At 34.4% G+C, this 23,368-nt stretch overlaps 1 protein-coding gene across 22 annotated transcripts in view; it reads left to right on the top strand.

The window, feature by feature from the left end:
- The window catches only part of RIMS2 (regulating synaptic membrane exocytosis 2), a 393,792-nt gene that overhangs the window by 203,012 nt on the left and 167,412 nt on the right, over positions 1-23,368 (top strand). For 15 of the 22 annotated variants that reach the window (XM_017730312.1, XM_017730317.1, XM_017730311.1 and 12 more), the window contains 2 exons: positions 7,404-7,430; positions 13,809-13,877. In XM_017730312.1, the coding sequence (XP_017585801.1) occupies positions 7,404-7,430; positions 13,809-13,877 (96 nt within the window). The remainder of the gene's footprint in view (positions 1-7,403; positions 7,431-13,808; positions 13,878-23,368) is intronic. The other 7 variants (XM_017730323.1, XM_017730304.1, XM_017730322.1 and 4 more) reach the window with 1 other exon arrangement.

Genomic DNA, 23,368 nt, shown 5'->3' with positions numbered 1-23,368 from the left:
GAATTTCTCTACAAATTCTACTTTGTAGAGTTTGTTATTCCCAATCCATAGTAGTTTGATGTTATTAGTAGATATTTTGAAAATACAGTGTATCAAACATGGTAATAAAAATAGATACATAAGAATAAGACAGTAAGGGGGGAAAATCTGTTTTTTTAATACTTCATGGTTTCTCTAGTTTAACTGTTCAGTGCTGCCAGAAAGCTCTTCTTCACTGAATAAACATTATAAAATACCAGTTGGCAGTTATATAAAAAACCCCAACCAAATCAACCAACCAAATTAATAAACCCCCAGAACCCAAAAGGCCCACCACCACTACCACAAAAAAAACAACAAAACAAAACCAAAACCCCAAAACTAGGAAAAAACCCCCCAAACAAAACAAAGGAACTTCAACAACCCAAACCCAATTTCTAAGATTTACTTGGAGTTTCTTTGAGTCGTTTGATGTGAGTGTGTGTACATACGTTTCACACAAACTCACAGAAATCTGTGTGTAGTCATGCAAACAAGCTTGGATATTTCATATGTTGTATGTAGAGTCTTTATTAAATAACCCATTGTATACAAGCGATTCAAGTGGTTGATCTGTTTGTCTTCTGTGCACTTGATGGTGAGAAGGATTAAAATGCTCCATATCATAATATTCTGAGATAGACACACTGTCAGAGACTTACACTGCATAGCCTTGAAGTTGTAAGATTATACTTGTCCAAAGAAGGAGGAAAGAAGTGATAGTTAGCAAGTAAGGAGTTCTATTGCAATTCAATCATCTTCAGTCTTCTCATATGCCATGACTGTTATTTAAGTGAAGTTTTAAAATTATTTTTCTTATATGGTTTACTCCAACTTATAACACATTTTAAGAAGTTAAAATTCCATGTACAACTATTTTTACAGACCAGCTGGACTCTTTGTATGTGAAGTTAGTGAAATTCTGGTTTTCAGGAAATATTCAGTCCTGCTACCAAAGCCTGTTTGTCTATCAGAATTTCTGACTGTGCAATAAATAACTGCCATTAGGAATGAATTAATGCTTTTTTTTTTTTAACATATTTTAGTGATGTTTGAGTAAAGATCTGTTGAATGATATTGACTGAAAATTTGAAAGACATTCAGGGTTTTTTATATAGTAATAGCACTATGTACTAATGAGTAATAAAAAAGTAACTAGTAAATACTAATACAAATAATGTGTTCAGCTGAACAATTTTATATGCTTGTCTGTAAATATAGAGGAAAGGACTTAGCCTAACTTCTTGTTTGGTGAAATACTAAGATTTGGTATAGAAGTCCTGCTTTTCAATGAGGATGGTTTAGCCTGACTTTTCCCAGAGCACTAGTTTTTCAGCCTCAGGCTCTAAAATCTTCAATCAAATAAGCAGTTTCAGGTGTTCACTATTATTGCTGAAGAATGTGCGTACTCCTACACTTAATTACCCTATTTCCGTTTGTACGGAAATAGGAATCCCATAAAGAAGGATTTTCTTTAGTGGTCTAGGAATATATTCATGTCTTGAATCCTTGTGGTATCATAAATAATTTTAAGTTTAAACAGGTAGTTTTAAATGTACAGAACAAGGTCTCCTGGAATTAAAATCCGTACTTTTTAGAGTCTGAGAAGGTATACAATTGGAAATTTAGCATCTGATACGAGTTCAGCTATGGCAGCAGAATCCATTTAGCAATGAAAAAATACAGTTTTTCTTTTATTGCTGTCACACCTCTGAAATGGAAATAAAAGTAGTTCTTGGTGTCCAAAGAGGTCATGCAATATCCTACTGAGAGATCCAGTATTCAATTGGACAAGGCTGTAAACGATGAGGTGTAAGTTGGCCAAGCCTGAAACAGGCATTGCACCAGATGGCCTGCAAAAAAGCTCTTCCCAGTCTAAATGTCATCACCAAGGGACCGGTGAAGGGCAGACAGCACGTCTCAAGATTGTTTGCCTTCACTAAGTAAAATATTTATACTGTATTAATAACATATAGAAGTCTGGGGTTTTACTTTTTTTTTTGAGGTTTCAAAAGAGTATGAAGTCAAACTTAGTATGCTAGTTTCTTGTGTCTGAAGATGTTTTTGTATCTTTCAATAACGTTCTTGTATATGATGAAACAGAAGATGTTATCCAGTGGCACATTATGACGATGTGAAAAAAAGTCTCTAGAATGAAGACAAAGCATGTCTAGCAAGTTTTTCTGTGTTTTTTGAAGCACTTCTTAGAACATGTCAATACAGACAACTGTCAGTACAGTACAGGCTGTTATAAAGCAGGCTGATTTCAATTTTTGGGGCTGTAAAATCTGAGCAGTTCAGTTCTCCTACCTTTTGTTCATTTCTGTGATGCCTCTATGTATAGAATTAGTGAGTACAATATGAAGGACTTTATTGAATACCCCCAAAAATTGTTAGTGTGAGCAATGACAGGAGAGATATTTTGAATTATAAGGTTGGTTGTTGTTTGTGTAAATACTCATTACACATCTAAGCTTTTTTATCTTTATGATTGCCAAGTAGTGATAAACACATATATTTGAAGACAAATGTTACTCTCTAAAGGTAGTTTAAAAGAACCACCTACACTTACCAATTCTATTCTCTTTTTAATATCACTGGATTGCAGTGTTCCTGAAGAAGAGCAGACTGTCAGCCCTGAAGAGTGAAGTTGTATTTACAGATTGCCAGTAGCAAAGTGCAAGCTTCCCACAGAGCCCCATATGCCATTTTTTTAGGAACCAGCTTTCAGAGACCGTAGCTTAGTTTCTACATATATTTATCTCTCAATATCTTTGAGTGGGCAGTGTGTTGTGGTACAGACTGATCTAAGTCAGCTGTCCACCTTCTCTTTCCCAGTCCTCTGATCCATACATTCCATTAACTTCCTAGTGATAAAGAATCATTGCCATACTTTCTCTTTTGTGTTTTCTGACAGACATCTACTTAGAAACTGGAACTAATATAGAACATAGGATTATGACTTACTAGCTCTTTCAGCTAATTATATTTCAGATTTTCATAACCTGATCCAAAGAGTATATTTTAAGGTTTTTCTAATGTGAAATGCGGGGTAACAAGTAGGCCTATTTTACTTATTGTGCTCAGCTTTTGAAATGAATTTTTAAAATTGCTTCATTTTCTCTAACATTTACCATAAAATCAGCCATGCACCAAGAATTCCAGAAAACATTAACTAGAATTACAGCCAAACTGAAGTTCTTCTAATATTGCCTCTGAAAAAAGATTGTAACCAGAAAATTAAAAATAATTTTAGAGAATATTTAGGAATTCCCTAAATATTCAGGGAATATATTTGACCTATTGTTGGTTGGTTATTTTTCCATCTCACATTAGCTAAGTATCTTATTAGGGCATACATAAAAAACTGAATGTGCTTTGGATGCTGTGTTCTTAGCTGTTAGGATCACTGGTGTGGAAGTTATTGTTAGTATTTCTATTGTTGAGAACTGATACAGAAATCAAGCAAGGTTTATACCACGAGATTGCATATCAAAAATTACTTCATATCCATGAGCCCAGAGTATGGAGATAGAAATAAAATTGGCTATGAGGCATTCTTATTCCATCTTTTGCAGTTATATCTGTGTAATGTAAGCATTTGTGCAGTGTGAGCTGGTATTGTTGAACTGAGAAAGAAGATGGGGTTATTGTTTATTTTGGAGAACAACAATTTTTTTAGTTTTATGTTGACACTGAATTTGTTTTAGAAGTAGGTTTTGTTTCACTCCAAGTGTTTTAAGACTTTCCCAATTAGCTAGGATTGAAAAGCAACTGACACTAGTTTTCTAGATCAGATTCTCAGCTTTAAAAATAAGCTGTCTAAATTACTGCTCTGCAGTCCACAGAGAGTGCAATGTACAGTGTAGGTAACAGCTACAAATGAGAAGAAATGTGAATATAACAGTAAACCCAGACGTTTTCAGGCCTCTTGTTGCAGCATAGGTCTGTACAGCAGCTGAAGGAGAGTTTTCAAATACCATGAGAATTCACAATATGGTATGAAAACCAAAAGTTTTATATTTCGGGCATCCTCAGTAAGGGAAAAGTAATTCATCTATGGGAGATAAACTCTGTGGAGAACAAGATCAAAAATATTTTAGAAATTACAGTGTTTGAAAATCAACATGTAGAAGTCCAAAATGGTGTATTTTTTTCAGATCTGAAGACCAGAAAAATCAATCAAAATGAAAATAAATGTAAATAATCAGACTTTGAAGTACTTTTCTTGTAAAGGGAATTTGACTTTCATTACTTTTAGAATTAAATTCATCAATGACTCCATTCACTGAGTTTCATGATTCTCCAGGCACATAAAAAATCTGGAGGGAGAGAAATTACAGTAATGAGTATTTAAACTCTGGGGATAAAATTTGAGTGTAGTTATGTTCTAAAAAATCTGCATATAGTGTGCAGAAAGCTATATATAAAATTTGTTTTTCAAATTTTATTCATTTTTTTGGATGGGAATTAAGAAAATCTATAATGCATCAACAAAGTGTTTTGGGTAGCATGAAAAGTCTTGTCATCTTTTCAGCTTTGTACTTTGTACATTTTTCCATCAGACTCTATTTTCTGGGGCAACGATGAGACTTTAACATGATAAAAATTTTTAAATCTGACTAGAAAAAAAAAATTAAAAAATAAAGAATCTGATTACTTATTAATTTTTGAAAAGCATTTCTAGATGGACTTCTCACTGCTGGGTGATGAGAACTTTTTTTTTGAATGTTCATCAGATCAAGGAGGAATATCATAACTGTTAATTTAATCCCTCTATTCCATTACTTAAATGGTAAAGTTGTCAAGTCTATATTGTAGAACACCAAGATATACATTTCATAGTACCGAAATCATTAATATTTAACAATAATTAATTACAAATGTATCTGAATCTTTAACCTGTGAAATATGAGCCCCTGTGAAATGATGGCAAATCTTCTTCTGCTGAAAGTTATTTACTTCCTTGGAGCTCTGTAGAGGCTCATTTTACTGCAGGATCAGGATCTTGCTGTCTCAGCAATTTCCTTTTAGTTTGTTGTGAGTGTGGTAAGTCAGCACGATAATTTTCAATGGATGTCACTGAACCTTACTTGAGGAAATTATAATAATGCTGTTCACGAGTAGGTAAGTGAATTGTACTTAATGGAAACATGCATCAGTGACTTTTTTCCAAATTATAATATGGAGCATTTTATGGTCAGTGTCACAGGCCATGATTAATTTATTATAAGAATTTTACCCTAGAGAACAAGAATGACAGTTATTTTTCTCTTTCATGCTTCTTCCTTAGTTTTTCTCTTTCTTTTAATGGAGCACAGGCCTTGGGCATGTTATCTTTGTTTGCATGCATTGATATTTTGTTCACAGAATATGGACATATATATACCAGTATTGTATTTATTGTACACCTATTATTTATTTATTATATTTCATTGTACATCTATGGTTTATTAAATACTTTAATTAAAAGGTATTTAACATGATACAGGGATGTCTAAAAAGGCCTTAAACTATCAAAATATTTTTCTTTTTCTAAAAGAAAACTCATTTAGGATAAATGAAAGAAACTAATTTAGGATATTAATTTATTAAATTGTAATTAAACTACAAAAATACTTAAAAACCTATTTGAAGCCGTTTAAGGGAATTAAATAGTTTCTCTGGTTACTTACTTGATACAATCATGTTATTATATTGCTCTTCTGTTGTGTAATGAAGTTTTCAGATGGTTTTATTACTGTTCTGACTTCTTCCTTTCTGTACATATAGAAACCAACATTGCTTTCTTAGTCCTCAATCCCATTATAATCTCACTAGTTTTATATTCTTGTGCTCTTCAAGAAGCTCTACCCTTTTAAAGATCTATTCAGCAGTTAAATTCAGAAACCCCATAGTTTTTAACTATATGAATAATTTCTAGACTGTGTTAATTGATTTTTTTTGTGGGCATTTGGCATGCTTCCACCTTCGATGTTTGGGTAACATCTGGTGTTGTCAGGATAAACTAGGAAAAGTCTCTAAACTCCATTTTTCATAATTTTGTAGGCAAATAGTTGTCATTTTTAGATGAAATTCATAACCAGAAAAGATTACTACTAAGGAATACAAATATTAGAGAAATTACACAATAAATCACATCTAAAAGGTTGTAAATGATGCTGAAAAAAACCCCTATCATTCACTTTGAAATTATATTGTCTAATGGAATTCTGGGTCTGGGATATAAAAATGTGTTACATTTATCAAGAAACCAAAGTTGAAAATACAGAGAGTTAGAAATCTTAAGTAGTAGATGATTTAGTGATATGATCCACATATTAAAATAGTTTTTATCTGGATGTCAGAAAAAATGTGACTTGCCAGAATGTACTTAGTCATCCAGTGAATCCATTAACAGCACCATTTGGGAAGAAATTGAAATTTTAATTTTTTCTCTAACAGTGTCATATCATATAATCTGAGGTGCATCATTTACTTACAGACTGTCATTCTTTTCTATTTAATATGATGTCTGTGAGCTTTTCAACTATAAAGAATAAAAATATTCATAAAATCTTGCTTATGACAAGGTATTATTAATGTTATTCTGGCTTCCTGGCTTCTTTGTATTATGACATCTTACGGAAATAATATTTTCAAAATCTGCAAATGCCATTAACTTTTCATGTTTCCAGAATTGTCCAGATATTCACATACTATTATTTTGTTCAGTTTAGAAAAATTGGTATGATTGTATGGAAAGCTAAAATACATAAACCAGTCAGACTTAAGGAACGCAAACAATAATTCAGGTATTGCAAGTATTTAATCATTGAGCTCATATTAGGATTCCTGAATTTGCTGGTAACAGTGTGTAGTTAAGATTCTCATGTATGTACATATTTCCCAAATCAAGACCTAGCTGGAGGGAGAACACTGAATGACATATCACTTCTGAGTCTGTTAAGTGTAAAGTAGGATTCAAAAGTACATCTTGGGAAAGTTCTGCTAATGCTGCAGTGTCAACAGAAGCGTGCAATATTTTTAAGGGTAGCAGCTCATATTGTATGCCTAGTTAAATATACATTTTGCCCTAAAAAGTTAAACACTTATAATAAAAGTGTGCAGCTGTATTTCAGAATTGGAAATTACTGAAATTGCACTTCTGGATCTCTGTGGCTATTGTGTATAAATGTTGATCCAGAAGTGATTGGCATTTTTGTGGTTTAATTTGTCTTAGCTGCTTGAGTTTTCTTATTTTGAAGGAGTGTGGCCCACAGTATCAAATTCTTCCATCTGTGGCAGCAATTATAGCAAAGTTTAAGGTTCTAATCATCCCTGTTACATGTGTTGATTCATGTATTTTTCCCTGACACTACTTCATTTCAATATTTGTTTTCCAGATAAAGGCTTATATTCATATAATTCAGGTAAATTTTCAGCATGCCAGAAATGCTTTTTGCTTCCATATACGTGCAAAATTTAATTTGATATTTTATTGGTGTGCTTTTGCTACCTATTGTGCAGATGCTAAATTGCATAACAGTTCTTTGGCTTTTCTTGTCTGCTTTTCAGTAATAAGTCTTTTGTTGGCTTTCTTTCTCTATTCTTGACATCTCAATGCTGATATTGGAGCAATATTGTAACACCATACTTGCTTTGCTTGCCTTTATTTTAGGTAGAGCTATGTTAGGAAAACTGTAGTGAGCTTTATTAACTATACTACGAAAATGCTATTTTGCTTAAACTGTATTAAAAGGAATACTATTATATTACAGCTGTTTGAGAACTAGTGTAAGTATGGTTAGAATACAGACATGGGGTAAGTGAAGTACTGGCAAAATCAGTATTTACACTGATATACATTTTTACAGTTTCTTGATTTAAATCCCCCATTACAAATCCAGCTATATCTGAGGAATTTGTCTTAATTAAATATAAGTAAACTAATAACATACAGTTTTTACAAACTTAAATTTTGTAGAGCATTTCATTTGGGACTTTCTGCAGTTTCTGCAGTTTTAATTATTGGAATCTCTTTGAGAATTGGTTCAACTAATGATCTTTTAGTTACGTTTAAAAAATGAAACATGCATTGTTATGGAAATAGATCCATACCACGGTGGAGAGAAACAAAACCCCGATAGAGTAGAGCTTTCTTGAGAGTAGTACTAATAAAATCCAGTTTCCATTGCATCTCATGTCAGTCTCCCGTATTTCTTCTACTCCCGTCACTCCTGAAATAATCCCACATTCTTCTCATGTTTTATGATATCGTTGCATGGGGAGAGACCAAGTTTGGTGTGGCATCTCTGGACTTGCACACATGTGGATTAGACACAAATTTTAGCTTGATAAAGTTTCTTTTTGATTAAGGACTTCCATGTTGTATCTCTCTCTTCTATCTCTCTCTTCTATCCTATTCTAACCATTTTCAAAGATCTGTAGGAACTTAATAGAATTTGATATTTATACTCCTCTGTCAGTGTAGGTGAAATTGGTCGAAAACCTCTAAAATCCCACTATTATGTGCAGGATGATAAAGTGACAGATTGACGTGGAGACAGCAGGACTGCATGAGAAATTAGCTCACACTAAGAACCCTCAGGCACAGGCTGGATGAATATCAGAGAGCAAATTCTTCAAACAGTTGTTATGAGACTGTTTTGGGGTTGCTTATATGTCGGCTTTGAACATAGAAGAAATACAGGCAATGCTAAGTGACTTTAAGTGGTTGTGAAGGCCTTCTGTGAGCTCCAGGGAAGGAACTACAAGCATGCTTCACTACCCTTTGTTCCCCCAAGGAGTCCACAAAACCTTGTAAAAGCTTCCTGCATTGTAAGAGACAGGACTGGAAGCTTGGTCTCCTTTCTTTTTCTTTTTTTTTTTCTCCACAAGTAAAGCACAGAATTCCTGAGCCATAAATTTGGCACTTCCTTCTGTATTTAGGCTGACTCACACTAATTTTATTTCTCATTCTATCCCCTGTCCTAGTTCATTTTGATAACTATGTTGGTTGGTCATATGGGCTTTAGTAGAGCTGTGAACCTCTGTGTTAGTCTTCTCTTGAGGTCCATCAGAAATTTCTGTGGAGAATATATGAAGCACAGAAGATGAAGATGAAAATGGAAATGTTTTTATACTAAAAAACTACTGTATTATAAATTCCTTTTCTGCATAATAGAAAGTAGAAATGCAAATAATAAAAAATTAAATAGAAAGTACTTGCTAAATGGAACTCGAAAATAATGGTCCTAACGGTTTTTAAGTGATGGGGTTTTTCCCCAGCCCTGCAATGGAAGCTACATGGCAAGTGCTGTGAACTTCCAGCTCTGCTGTGTACATGTTCTCTCAGAGTTGCTGTGCTGGCTGCTCAGTGTTGTGCTGAGCAGCACTGCAGGGAAGGAGCAGAGAGGTGTGGAAGGGCAGGAGGATGCTGAACATTCTCAATTTCTGATGGGGAGGTTTTTACTCTCCCCTGAAAAGTTTTATTGCTAGTTTAAGGCTATTAAACCCAAACTTGCTAAAGGGAATAGGAATATATATTTTGATTTCACTGGGGCTGGGGTTATGCGGAATTAAGGCATTTTTATGAGGGTTACTGTAGCATGGGGTCTATTTTGCCTTCAGTCCATAACTGTAATAATTGTTAATCTGGGTGGAAGGGATTTGACAGTCTGTATTTACTGTCTGTTACTGCCCAGCTATCAGACAAAAGGGGAATACTACCTCCAATAAAATTTTATAAATAAACCACATACTAGTGGAATGGCATCAAAGAAAAAGTTAGCCACAGGCAAATCATTGGCACCAATGCATTCATTTAATGTATCCAGTGTCCTGGAATATAATATTTTTACTGAATTCTGAATTTATGTAAAAATGAATTTAAACTCCTTGCTCTTGATTTTAGGACCATATTTTATAATGTATATGTCAAACAGTTTAAGATATTCACTAAATAATAAATAACAGTTTCATTCACAAAATTAATTTTCAATAATTTGTGAGAGGCTTCAATGTCACATTTCCCAGATAAAATATGAATTGCTCTTCCTGTTTTGTGTAATCAGTGGTCCAAATTACTTAATGAAGTAGTATTTTGAAAAGACATGGCTGAGGTGGGACAGATGCCTAAATATTCACATTTACATTGCCAGTAGGTTAAGAAGAAAATGACAATCTAAAATTAATATACAGCAGGTGAAATTACTGTTGCAAAAATTTCAAGAAATTTTAACCTATCTGCCAGCAATTATACTGACATTTCAAATACTTGGTTCAATTAAAGATTTTGACCTGTGCACTTTCTAGTTTGTTCCATTTCTGAAGTTAATGGAAGATGTTTTAAATATGTGTAATCTGATTCCTTTGCAGAAGTTACATATTTCAGCCAGTAGTTTTTGACATTACATATTTAATTGACATGCTTTCCTTCCTTCGTCCTTCCTGAAAACATTGATTGCCAAATACAAAACCAAGTAATTAATTCTGCTTTGAATTTCTCCTGACTTATTTACCATCATTTAAATTTACATTTGTAAGGAAATGAAAATATTACTTAAACATGATTATTATTTTTCAACTGGTTTATGTCTGTTAGTTGTTAGAGCTGGCTTGAAGCAGCTTGAGGAGATAGAATAGATGATCTGAGCTGAACAAGTTTCATATCTCATCTTACAGGTCAAGCTTTCATATTTAAGGATGTCAGGTGTTACAAGAGACTCTCCTCTTTGCAGTAGCAAAGACAGTTTGAGAAATCACTGAAATCTGATCTTTCCCTTGCTTTTATTCTTTTTCTACTCCCATCCTTTGGGCAGGTCTCAATCCTGGCCCATTCACTTTCCCTTGCCCTGACTCTTCCCTGAAGCTCAAATCTCTAGATCCTGGAAGATGATGTGGAGCTGAGTTATTAAGAGATTCTGGAACAGATGGATGTGGCTTGAGAAGACAGAAAGAGAGAGAAAACCCTGTCTTTTATACTTGTGGTCTGTTGAAGCTTCTTAATCTCTTTTTTTTCTGCCAGATGTATCCTGTGACTACAAGAAGATATAATATTAGCTATACAGCTGGGAAGTCTAGAGCCCCCTGTGACAACAGCTGACTATTTTCATCCTCAAAGATGCAAATATCTCCTCCCAAATACAGAATATAATATTCTAAAAATATGTTAAAGCAGATGTACTTAGCTGTAAATATAAACATAAATAAAAAGCAACCTCAGTTGTAATTAATTAGATTCATTCATAAGAATGAATTAGTTGATGAGTAAATTACATCTATTCAAATCATAGTTGATTCAGCCTTTTTACATCTTTCATGACAAAAACCTTTCCTAGCATCCATGTGATGAGCATCAGCAAACTCAATTGCCCTCATCTTCCCATTCCCCAATCCTCTCTCTTTTAGGGCCTGAGTAACTTTACTGGGATCTCTGCACAGCAGCCACAGACGCCCTACCAGATCAGGGTCAGGGTCACCAAAAGACAGCATCCCACTGCTTTGCTTTTAGATCCCAGCCAAACCCCAGCCAGCTAGTAGGGCTCTCTTGCTTAGTGTTTGGTCACAAATACTGTCTTCCTTTAATGACCTGGATTTGAATCCGTGGCTAAGGAGAATGGAGACAGATCCTTCTTGCTCACTGGCATGTATATCACTGCACCAGTAGAGGGTTCTCCTGAAAATGGCAGCTGGGACAGCATCACAGGTGGAATGGATGCTTTCTTTGGGGAAAAAGAGAGACTGGCCTTTGTAATACTATCATTAAGAAAATAATCAGAGTAGGTCAAAACTTTTCCCTTCATTTCTGCCCTCATTTTCTAGGTTTTCTGGAGTGCTAATTGTCATCAGTTGCTTGTAATTTTTTGTTTTAGAGAAAGACTTGTTATTTCTTGAATTCAAAGATACTTGTCCCCCTACCCATTGCAACATGGCTATTTCTAAAATTTTATAATAAATTGAGCTACTGTATGAGAATTGCATGACTTTCCCTGAACTAATTTTAATTTCCTATTTCTAGGGAAAGCATAAACATTTACTGCGATTAAATAACCACAATTAAAATTCCTTTGCTGAAATTGCATAATGTATTGGCAGGCTATATTGTTTTCTAAGAATTAGCACATATCATGCTTACACCATTTTTTAGTTGAATAATATTTAAACTGAGAAATTTTTATCTCAAAGAAATAGTCTACAGTCTAGCTTATAAATTCGTACAATCACATCTTAAATGCTGCAGTGACCCTTGATTTCTCATAAAAAGCACAGAAGAAATAGAAAATATGCAAACAAATATGGCAGGAACAATCAGAAATATGAAATGGTTTGTATATGTAAAGAAACCAAACAATGATATTTCAGCTCAAAAAAACCCCAAACCAAAGAGATAACTATAGAACACAGAATGCTGATTCATGTTTCTCAGAATACAAAAGCTTGAATGGCATTGTCTAAAATAATGTAATAGAAATAAAATACAAGAAAGTTGGTTTCACACAATGCCTAATGAAACTGCAGAATTTACTGACATAGCATATTACAGAGGCCTAGAGAATACTGTGACTAAAAATGAAATTGTATGAATTTGTGGAGAATAAATTGATTACTTATTGTAACAGGATGGCTTAGGAGAAGTCTCAGATCTTGTAAGCCCACTCTTTCTGTATAAGAAGGACCTTCCACTATCCTCTGGTGGGAAGGTAAACAAATATTCAACAGTCTAAAATACGACAGCAATTCTTATAATTCAAATAATTTCTAAAGTTTCTTTAAATTGAAAACTGAATGTTTGCCAAAAACCCCCTTAGTACATGTTCTCCCAGTTTTCTGTTGGGAAAGGAGGGTAGAGATCCTTCTGTGCCAGTCACCCAGATAGACCATTAAGACTACTTTGTCCTGGGCTTTTTCAGGTTTACTGCAAGTTTTTACTGGTATTTTTGTGTCTACATTTTTCAGAAGAAATTGTCCTGAGGCAGGAAAAAAAAAATCTTGCACGTGATTGGAGGTGTGGTGACAATTGAAGTTTCTGCCTTCTAATTACCCATTTTTAGATGGCTAAAAAATTAAAATAGACACACCATCTTGCTGAAGAACAGGTTTTTTTTCACATTTAAAACAAGTAAATGAATAATTATCAGTCAAATGCAAGTGCTTAGCCCTGATACCAGCAATCAAATACTGTTTAAAAGATGCCACAGAAGACTAAAGCAAATTTAGGTTGAACAAAAACTGAGATATATACTTGTCCTATGTGACCTACATTTGGGCTCTAGTTGTGGAAGTGGAATCTGCTTTTGCCAACTCAGCTCTAGCTATTTTGGCAGGTGTACATTTAATAGTTTACTTGTGTTTCATGGCACACTATATGTGTGAAGATGCCTTTTCTCCTGATAATCCTTATTAACTCAAAGAAAGTACTACCTGTATTTAATATTATTGCTATTATTAACTTTTCTGTTATTCAGAGACTTTGGGGAGGGATGATACCTTGTATATGAAAACTTGGAATATGAACAGTGTGATGCCAGTTTCTATATGGAATGAATATAGATATGAAGTATATAAAAGTATTTCATAAATGAAATGTTGTGGAGATGTATTTCAGCATTTCATTTTAAAGATTTAACTAAAATAATTGGTGCACTCGTATATGTGAAATAATAGAACATGAATAATTACCTTTATATGCTGATAGTAATACTTCATGGTGTAGCATGAAATCCATACATTTATTTTGGTATTATTGGCAGAGGGTAGTTTTAACTTACAGGAAGAAAAATGATACATGTCTTTTTTTTTTTTTCCAGGATCCAAAAGGATCAGTGACAGTGAAGTCTCTGATTATGACTGTGATGATGGAATTGGTGTTGTTTCAGGTACTAATGTTTACATTTACTTGTCTATGTTCAGTAGAAATATTTCTTACTTATAATTTGTTATGTATTTTACAATGTTTTTCTGGTGAAAAATAAGTGGAACTTAAGTGTATATTTTTCTAAGAGACACAAAATAAATATTATGCATAATGCATATCTAACCTCAAAAATTACTATTGGGGGAAAAAAATTCAGTGTGTGAATGTCCTTGTTGCTTTTATAAAATGATACAAATAGCATAAAGGTAGTGTTTTTATTAAATATCAAGAAGTCTTCATTTCATTTTGTTTGATAGACATCTGTGGTTGATATATTCTGTAAAATTTCATGATGGAATAATAACACTGCCAAAGGTCTGAAACATGAATGTTTAAGGCAGGACAGGAGATATCTTAGCAGATAATCTGTTTCACTAAGTACTGGCATTGAGACTACTTGAGATAGAAGTTGTCATGTCAAAGACTATGTTTCCTCGTCTTCCAAGAGAAAAGATAATACTAGATAAAAAATAGTCATAGCTGAAAACAATAAAATCATAACCATATGCTTTTGATGACTAAAACAGAGAACATATTTAAGATTATAGAAGCAAGGATTTTTTTTTAGGTTTGATCAAGTCCAACTGCTAGAGCTGCAAAGTCCACCACTAAACCTTGTCCCTGAGTCCCACAGCCACATCTTTTAAATACCTGCAGGAATGGTGACTCTACCCCTTCCCTGGGCAGCCTGTTCCACTGCTTGACAGCTCTTTCAGGAAGACATTTTTCCCAGTATCCATTCGAAAGGAGGCAGCCATGCCACCCTTAACCAGTACTGAGGGCTACTGGTATCAGCACAGAGTGGGCTACAGGTCTCAGTGTATATTCTGTTATCCTGCTGCAGTTCCGAGATTTTTAACACACAGAGAGTATCCTGTACTAGACAGTTTCTGGGTCTCTTGGGTCAGGCCCAGCTCAAATGTTACATAGTGGGGTTTGGGCCTTACTCAGTAGAGGCTGAGCATATAATCTGTCTGGTCTGCACAGCAGCTGTAAGACTGTGATCTGCTCAGGTCGATCAAAGCATGTTCCTGCCACACAGCCACCCATCAGTGTATGGGGTATAGTACATTCTGCTGAAGGCTAAGGAAAGGTGTATAGGAAAGAGGAATGAGAGGAATACAGCTCAGCTTGGAAATAGAGGGGGGAAAAAAAAGAGGTGAGATAGGCAGTCCTGGATATTGCCAGATGGTGTGAAGCCAAGTATTGATAAATCCAAACATTTAGTGAACTATCTAATTATACATGTTTGCCTAGTTCTGTTTCAAAAACCTGTTAACAGTCTGAGCTCAGATGTGTTTCTGTTTTGTCTACATAGCCATCCTTTTATTTCCAGCTATTTCATGGTTATCTCATAGACTTTGCTTAATTTTTGACCCTGGTATGTTACTATTCCATGCCATGGGTCTTGCACTTGCTGGTTTAAGGAGATAACTTTTTCTTTTTTTTTTAAATAAACAGCATGTAAGTTTTATAAAATAGCCCTTTTTATAAACTGACAGAAAATTTTACAGACTTCATGCTATAAACAGAGCAAGTCATATTTGTGCTAGGCTTCCAGCAGTTGTAGCAGATAGGAAAAGAACACTAGGGCTGCAAAACCATTAAAGTTTCTGTTTTCCTTGAAACAATCTTCAAACAGTAACAGGCTCAGTTTTCAGATTATTACCTTAATTAGAAAGCTATTTAGGAAAACGTACAGCATTTTTATATTCCCACTCCCCTGTTTGCTTTACTACAGTCAGAACACAAGAAGGATATGTAGCCAGAGTGGTGTGAAGTACTGGAAGCAAAGAGGCAGTCATTCTCAGAAGTCCTTTGTTCCTATTTTCTGTACTTTCAGTCTTCAGTGAGCTTTCTTTCTGTAATTAGTAGTCTCTAAGGCATTCAAATTGCCTGTCCTCCCAAAAATAGGGGCTTTCTTGTTACTGTGGGTCAGTTAAATTAAACATGTATCAATCTAACTTTGGAGCTTAAAAATAAAGGTAAGAAAGAACTGGATTTGATGGATATATTTCTAAAGTGCCCAGTGTAGCATCGTTTTGAAAGTGACATTTTTTTCCTGCCCTGGAAAAAGGTACCAGGTTTTCCAGAAATTTTTTACCAGGTGCTTGAACATCAACAGGATTCTTATGAAACACCTAGATTTACAATTTTGATTCAATAAACTTACCTTTTGACAACTTGTATAATTATGGTCTTTACAGTTCAATGAATGAGTTTACTTCCCTTACCTGGGTTTCTGACATACGTTTAGTTTTTTAGGATCTGTAAGCTATTGAATTTTTGCTGAACAATTTTACACCTTAGTTGCATTTTATTTCAGCCTGCCTGTGTGGGTAGGAAAATTTGATGGTTTTTAGGTTTTGAAATATTAATTTATTGCCTTATTTTTTTTGTGCTGCTGTCACTGTGTTTGTAAGTCTTCTGGTTTAGTCTTGTCTTGTCTTATCATCCATTCTCCTTATCATTCCCTCTATCATTTAAAGTTCCTCTATTCGTTTGTAGACTCATCACAATCTTGGTTTAAATATATGTGCTCCTTGCATGAAACCATTTGTCTCTGTTTGTTTTCTTTCTTTCTTACTTACCCCAGTTCTTTCATTTTGTATTTTCAAGTTTTATTTAACATGACACTTTGCTCTTCTTCTGTCTGCTATGTAAATAGTGTATTACATGTAGTAAGCTTGCCAACATCTTTCAAGTACTCTCAGTGATTCTTTCCATAAAATTAATGCATATTCCTAGTATCACACCTGAGAGCTGAACTCCAGAAATCTTTAAGAACAATAAAAATTATCTTTTTGCTCCTCTTCCATTTAGTTTTATTAATAACGGTTGACTAGATGTTCCCTTCCAACTCAAACCATTCTGTGATTTTATGGTCTCTTGGAAAAATTATTCACAAAACCTATCACTTCTTGTGGCTTGGATCTTAGTCTGCTTGGACAAATCTAAATAAATGTCAGTCTGTTGCTTCTGTCAGCAGGGAAGGCTTTTAAGAAAATAGCGATAAACAGATTGAAAAAATTCAATTTCTTTTTTCTGGCTACATATGTTTTCTCCAACAGCAATTGTCACATATTACATATTTAAAAAGCATTTTTTTATGAGATTCTAAAATAGCTCTCTTCAAATATAATATACATTCATCTTGGGAAACACTAGAATAGAGTCTCTATTATATTTTATCTTTGCTGGCATCTTACCAGGACAGTGGAATAAGCAGCATTAGCTGTTCTGTTTTTTTCTTTAGAATGGTTATACATAGCCCTCAAACAATTTAAAGCCTTTATTTTGCTGTCCTGAAAAATATACCTTGGCCCTCAAAGTTGTCTGTCACCAGTAGTTCTGTGTGGGAGTACATCAGCATCTACACATGCCCTTTAGAGTGCTCTTATGTGCTTTTTGATAAAAGCAATACAGTATTTTTATATTGGTTTTTTTAAATGTCAGAAAAGTTTACAAAACATCATTTATATTATAACAATAAATACAACTCCGTGAAAGGCAGGTTGGCTTTTTTTTTTTTCTTTCTAGTGTCCAAAGTTGAGCAGACATTACAGTTAAAAAATTCAGTGAATATGGACTGTAATTCCTAAATAGTTTTCATTACAGATACTTTATAGTATATGTGTAACCTAGGGAGTACAAGCAGCCTACTGAGTCTGACTTTATGAACAGAGACATGTATTGTCATGACCATTTAATCATAAAATTCTCACCTATTATTTTTGTAACACTAAAATATTAAGCAGGATATTAATGTTTAAAATTCAGTTCTGCATCAATATATTATATCCATTATAATGTATTATGAAACACTTGTGATCTGAGATGTGTTTCAACAGATGAATCGTGGAAGTATGTAAGGCAGTGAATTCTGCATAGACTGCATTACAAACCTCTATAGAGAAGAGCTTTTCCAAGTAAGAGAATGCAGTCTCTAGCCTTGAGAAGAAAAACATTTATAGTGATTAGTTTTTATCATTATGCAGAAGATAGCAGTATGTTTCAGGAGCAAATAAGAATACAAAGTAGATATTTATTCAGAGGATAGTTAGAGATAAGTAAATTAGGAAAAAATAGTAACAATCAGTACAGAAAATATCATTGGACTTACAAAAATATTTCTGTGTTTGAAGAAGAACAAAAAGCAATTATCCATTTTTGCTTCACTTCTCAGAACACCTGAGGAATCCTTTGTTCAAAAGAATTATTTCACTGTCATGTTGCAGCCTTCGCTGCAGAGGAAATGTCTTTTTCTCAATTTGCTGATAACGTGGGCTGAATTTTTATACCTGAATCCTGTGGATGATTGCTTCTCAAAGCAGATGCAGAAAACACACTTTGGTTACAGATTGAAATCAACTGCCTATTGAAAGACATCTTACAGCATTAGCACATAGAGTGGATTACTTCTATCCCTACTAAAACACGGATTTCATTGTAGATCAACAGCTAGCCCTAAATGGGAGTCTGTAGTGACCCAAAAGCCCAGTAACTTCAGACATTAACACTGACAAGCTTTTTATTTTATTGTGTGCTCATACCAAATGCCCTGGTCTAAAATGTGTTCTATCTGGCTCTCCCTTGAGTTAAAAATGTCAGTCTGTGTATCACAAAAATCCCCCTCCCAAACTGAAAGTGAAATTCAACCCATGTTAAAATAATCATTATGCTGACCCCCTAGATCAATGGATCTTTAACCACTTTCCTTTCTTTTAAACAAATGATGTATATATTAATTAAAACTTTATGCCTAAAGTTCTTCACACATGATTATAATTTTTCAAGTTTTTCCTTGAATTTTTACTTTCATTTCTTAATGTATACTTTCCATTTGTACGTTTGTTCTCTTATTTAAATTTTGAATGTAATATTTTTATTGTTTAAAGAAAAAAAATATTCTTCCGTATCATTTCCTCAGCTGACAAATCATCTTTCTCTTTAAACAATGAAATTCTCTCAATGCTTTTCTTTAAACTAGTCAAAACTAGTCAAAACTTTTTAAAATATAAGCTGTATCACTCCACTTTGAAAGTAAAGATGGAATTTGATTCAAGTTTTATTTTCAGATTATTAATAATTACCAGTCGCATTCTCTTCGAGGAAAGTTAAGCAAATATGAGCTTGGTGTGTTAGTTTATGTTCTACCATAGTCCTAATATCTATGGAGTGACAAAGGCATTAATAGGCAGTGAAAATTGCAATGAAGTTGCATTCCTATCAGAGATGCTCTTAGTGAATACTTCTCACATAAGGGAAAGATTTGTTGGGGTGGGTTACAATTGTGGTGAAGAGCACTTCTAAAAAGGAAATGTACAAGAAAAGACTGATAAATTCCAATCAACAGTGTGAAGAGGAGGCTAATTTGGGGGACTTGTTGGACAGATGAAAATATACATGGATGAGTGCTTAACTAAGAAGAAACATCTTAATACTACCTGTGGTGGTTTGGGTTTTTCCCCAAGCTTTTCATGTCATGATGGGTATAGGAACAGCACTGAAAACTCAGCAAGCTGTAGTTTATTACTGTGTGGTAATGCTCTCCCATAAGAAAAGAATTGTCTCAAGTGTAATGGGCCCATAAATACAGTTAGTGCTGTAGAGCTAAATATACCTGTGAGGAAATGAGTTGCTATGCAGCAAGTAACCAGCTGTTCCCACTGCCATGTTTACCGATTCCTTTCACTGTACATTCCTTCTTCCCATATTTGTAGAGTAATATTTTGATACAAAATTATTCCCCAAAGCAATGCATAATGTTTCTGCAACTTATACAGTATTCAAATATTATTAATTCAATTTATTTGATCAGTGACTGTCAGCAGTTTTTTTAGAGGACATCCAAATTCTTCATTTAGATGTTCAAATCACCACAGAAGCTGAGCACATTTGTATAAAAGAACTGAACTCCCTCCAAAGTGCCCATGTGTGAAATCTTGGTATGTTAAGCATTTCTGGCAATTTGATTATATAATTGTTTTTAATTAGTGCTTGTTCTAAGTGCAACCACTGTGAGTGTTAGAAAGTTAAATATCTGAAAGCTTGACGCCTCAATCAAGTACAGACGTTAAAGTGGAGAAAATGCCACTTAGCATCAGCGTCAGAAACAAGTCCATGATGTCGCCTGTGATGAACAGCCATTCTAGTACTGCCTTTCTAGAACAATTTTCATACAAAGACTTTCTTTCAAGTAAATCAAGCAGCAAGGCATCTAAATTAAAATCTTCATTAGTACACTTAAATTAATTCTTTTTAGGGCTATTTTAGTGCTGAGGATGTGAACCTAATATTTGGAAGTTTGTGATTTTCTGCAATTTTGTTCCTGAAAGATTCATAATTTATTAACAATTCATTAATATCAGTATTTATTGAATATGTACCCTGCATAGCATAATATTAGCACAGTACAGCTATACTGTGTGGATTAATACTTTAAGTCAAGTATATTAATAGTCTCTCTTAAATCAGATAAAACTAAAACTTAAGGTCTGAAGAAGCTGTATTTAGTGTGCCTTGTAAAATCCCTCTTTTCATGGGTATCAGTTTTTAATGAAACCTTCCCATGAAAGAAGAAGGTGGTGGCATTGCAGTTATCTTTGTCATGTGTCTGTCTTTTAGGTATCTGCAGCTCACAGTTGTTTATCACTGATTATCTCTACACTGATTATCAGGTTCTGTGTACTCTCTATGTTGATTTAAGAGGCTTGCCATAGTTATAGAGCCTTTGATTCTATGGTGATGACTCAATATTTATAGCTGCAAGCAGGATAATGTTTGTCCTATTTTTACTACTGCTATAAATAAGTATCTGCTTTGCTCAATAGCAACTCATTGGTCAGTCTGTGCTTATGACCTGTTTCTACTGTCTATAATTTCTTTTCAGAAGAGAATGTTTTTACCTACTTTCTCTAACCTTATCTCCTAGATATGCAATATTTTGAAATGGCAAGTTAAATCATACCTACAGTACAAACAGTTCAATCAGAGCTACATTAACTCTACAAAACTGAAGGACAGTTTTGAAATTATCTCATGCTAGTGGGTTGCCTTACTGAAACATCTGCTTTTCAATGTGTGACCTGTTGGCAAAAGAGGAGTTTATAAATATAATAATTTTTGGTTTAAGTAAATTAATTACAAATGTCAAAGTTTATTTTCTGGCAACAATATTATTAGACAGTATTAGTCTATTTCTTTGATCACAGCTAAACACATCTAGTTTTGTTCAAATAATGTAGCAAAAATGTAGCAAAATGTAGCAAAATTTCTAGGAATGCTGATTTTTTTTTTGCCTTTGTTGTTGTCATAAGGAAGCAGTACCAGTGTTAGTTACCAGAAAGCACTGCATGTCTACTTCCAAATTAATGTAAAGCACTTATTCGATCAGGATTAGACTTGACAATTAATTATATAATGATATATTTTGATTTATTGCAACAATACTGTGCAAGTGGTCAACTAAAATAACAAATTAGAGCTGGAAGAGGCTTTTTGTTCCAAAGTAATTAGTCTGTTTCTATGTGCAGATTTAAATAATTCAATAATTGTGATTTACTTGTTCTCACTTCTAGGAATTTTTTAGACAAAGAAGGTTTTTGTTTGTGTTTTCTTAATTGATTACCTTGCCCCTCAGAATGTTTAGTCATCTAGAATACCTTATGGTATTGCTCGTTCCCCTCATACTTCAATGACTGTACATACATAATATTATATAAACTGCTGAATTTTTTCAAAGGATTTACCTGTTTCTTCATATTACTACTCTATTGTTTTCCATCTCCAAATGCAACAAATTCTCCCTGTGTATGCAAAATACAGAGAACCATCTCTGTCTTTTTTGTATCAATAGTTATGCATTATTAGGATAACAAGAAAATATTTCTCTCTGTGTTCTTGTATTGCAAATCATATTTTTTATTTCAATACCTAGAAATTGATAATAATTTGCTACTCATTTATGTGTGGTGGATTGACCCTGGCTAGATGCCAAGTGGACGCCAAAGCTGCTCCATCGCTTCCCTCATGAGCTGGACACGGGAGAGGAAGTATCACTGAAGACTTGTGGGTTGAGATAAGGACAGGGAGAGATCAATCAACAGTTACTGTCACAGGCAAAACAGACAACTCAGAGAAAGTATTTTATTACCAATAAAATCAGAGTAGGATAATGATAAAATATCCCCCGCCCCCCCAAGTTTTGAAACACTTTTCCCCCACCCCTTCCTTGTCTCTCGTCTCAACTCCACTCTTGGTTCTCTACCTCCTCCCTCTCAGCTATGCAGGGAGATGGGAATGAGGGTTGCAGTCAGTTCATCACACATTGTCTCTGCCACTCCTTCCTCCTCAGGGGGAGAACCATTCACTCTATTGCCCTTCTCCAGAGTGAGGTCTCTCTCATGGGAGACAGTCCTTCTTGAACTTCTCCAATGTCAGTTCATTGGGTTCTTCACAAACTGCTCCACCTCCCATGGGGTGCAGATCTTCGGGAACAAACTGTTCCAGTGTGGGTCACAAGTCCTGCCAGCAAACCTGCTCCAGTGTGTGGGCTTCTCTCTTCACAGGTCCACAGGTCCTGCCAGGAGTCTGCTGCAGGGTGGGCTCCCCACTACTGTTACTTTAGCTCTTTTACCTCTGGTTAAAGAATTGGAGAATTCCAGAATATAATGATTTCCAGACGGACTTGCAAAAAATTTATTTATTTATCTCCTACACTTCACTAGTGAGTGAGTAACACCCTGTTTCAAACACAGATGAAATTTCCCCTGTCTCACCTTGATGATTTCAGAATTATGTTGCTCTGGCCCTTACATGTTTTGTCAGTGCTTATGCTAATAAATGTACTTTGTATATAGGATAAAAGTCTGTATTTCATTACTGACTCTCAGCTGAAGATTCACATAACATGGTTTGACTGCTGTGTAGTGAGGAGAGACTATGTGATCCTCAACATCATTATATTAGTGTGATGTAATGATGATGTGGATTTTTTTTTCACTTTATGTACGCATACCAGATACACACAAAGCAGTTTACTCCTAAACATAGGAGGAAGAAGTTATTTATGAATTAGGATTGTTTATATATATCTTTGGTTGTGAGGCCATACAGTAAATATGAATACTCAGTTGAAAGTATTGAACATACTTGGAACCATAAAGTGGAATGAATTAATAAGGTTTTGTTTAGGTCCTTAGTGAACATTTTCCAGGAAGAAAAATAAGAAAAATCATGAGCAGAAGATTATTATACTCTTGGAAGATTCTCATGGGAAAAGCCTAACAGTTTCATGAGCAAGAATTTTTCCAGTGCCAGGTGGATCTCTCTAACTATTCTTTACTTGGTTACTGTCTTCAAAACAAAGAAATCAGTTATATCAGTTGTCACAGCCACCAGGAATTCTCTGAAGACCTATTCCTGCTAAGCATTATAATCAGGTTAACAATT

Source organism: Corvus brachyrhynchos, unplaced genomic scaffold, assembly GCF_000691975.1.
Source record: "Corvus brachyrhynchos isolate BGI_N302 unplaced genomic scaffold, ASM69197v1 scaffold302, whole genome shotgun sequence".
NCBI classification, from domain to species: domain Eukaryota; kingdom Metazoa; phylum Chordata; class Aves; order Passeriformes; family Corvidae; genus Corvus; species Corvus brachyrhynchos.
This window is presented reverse-complemented; position numbering and strand designations above follow the sequence as displayed.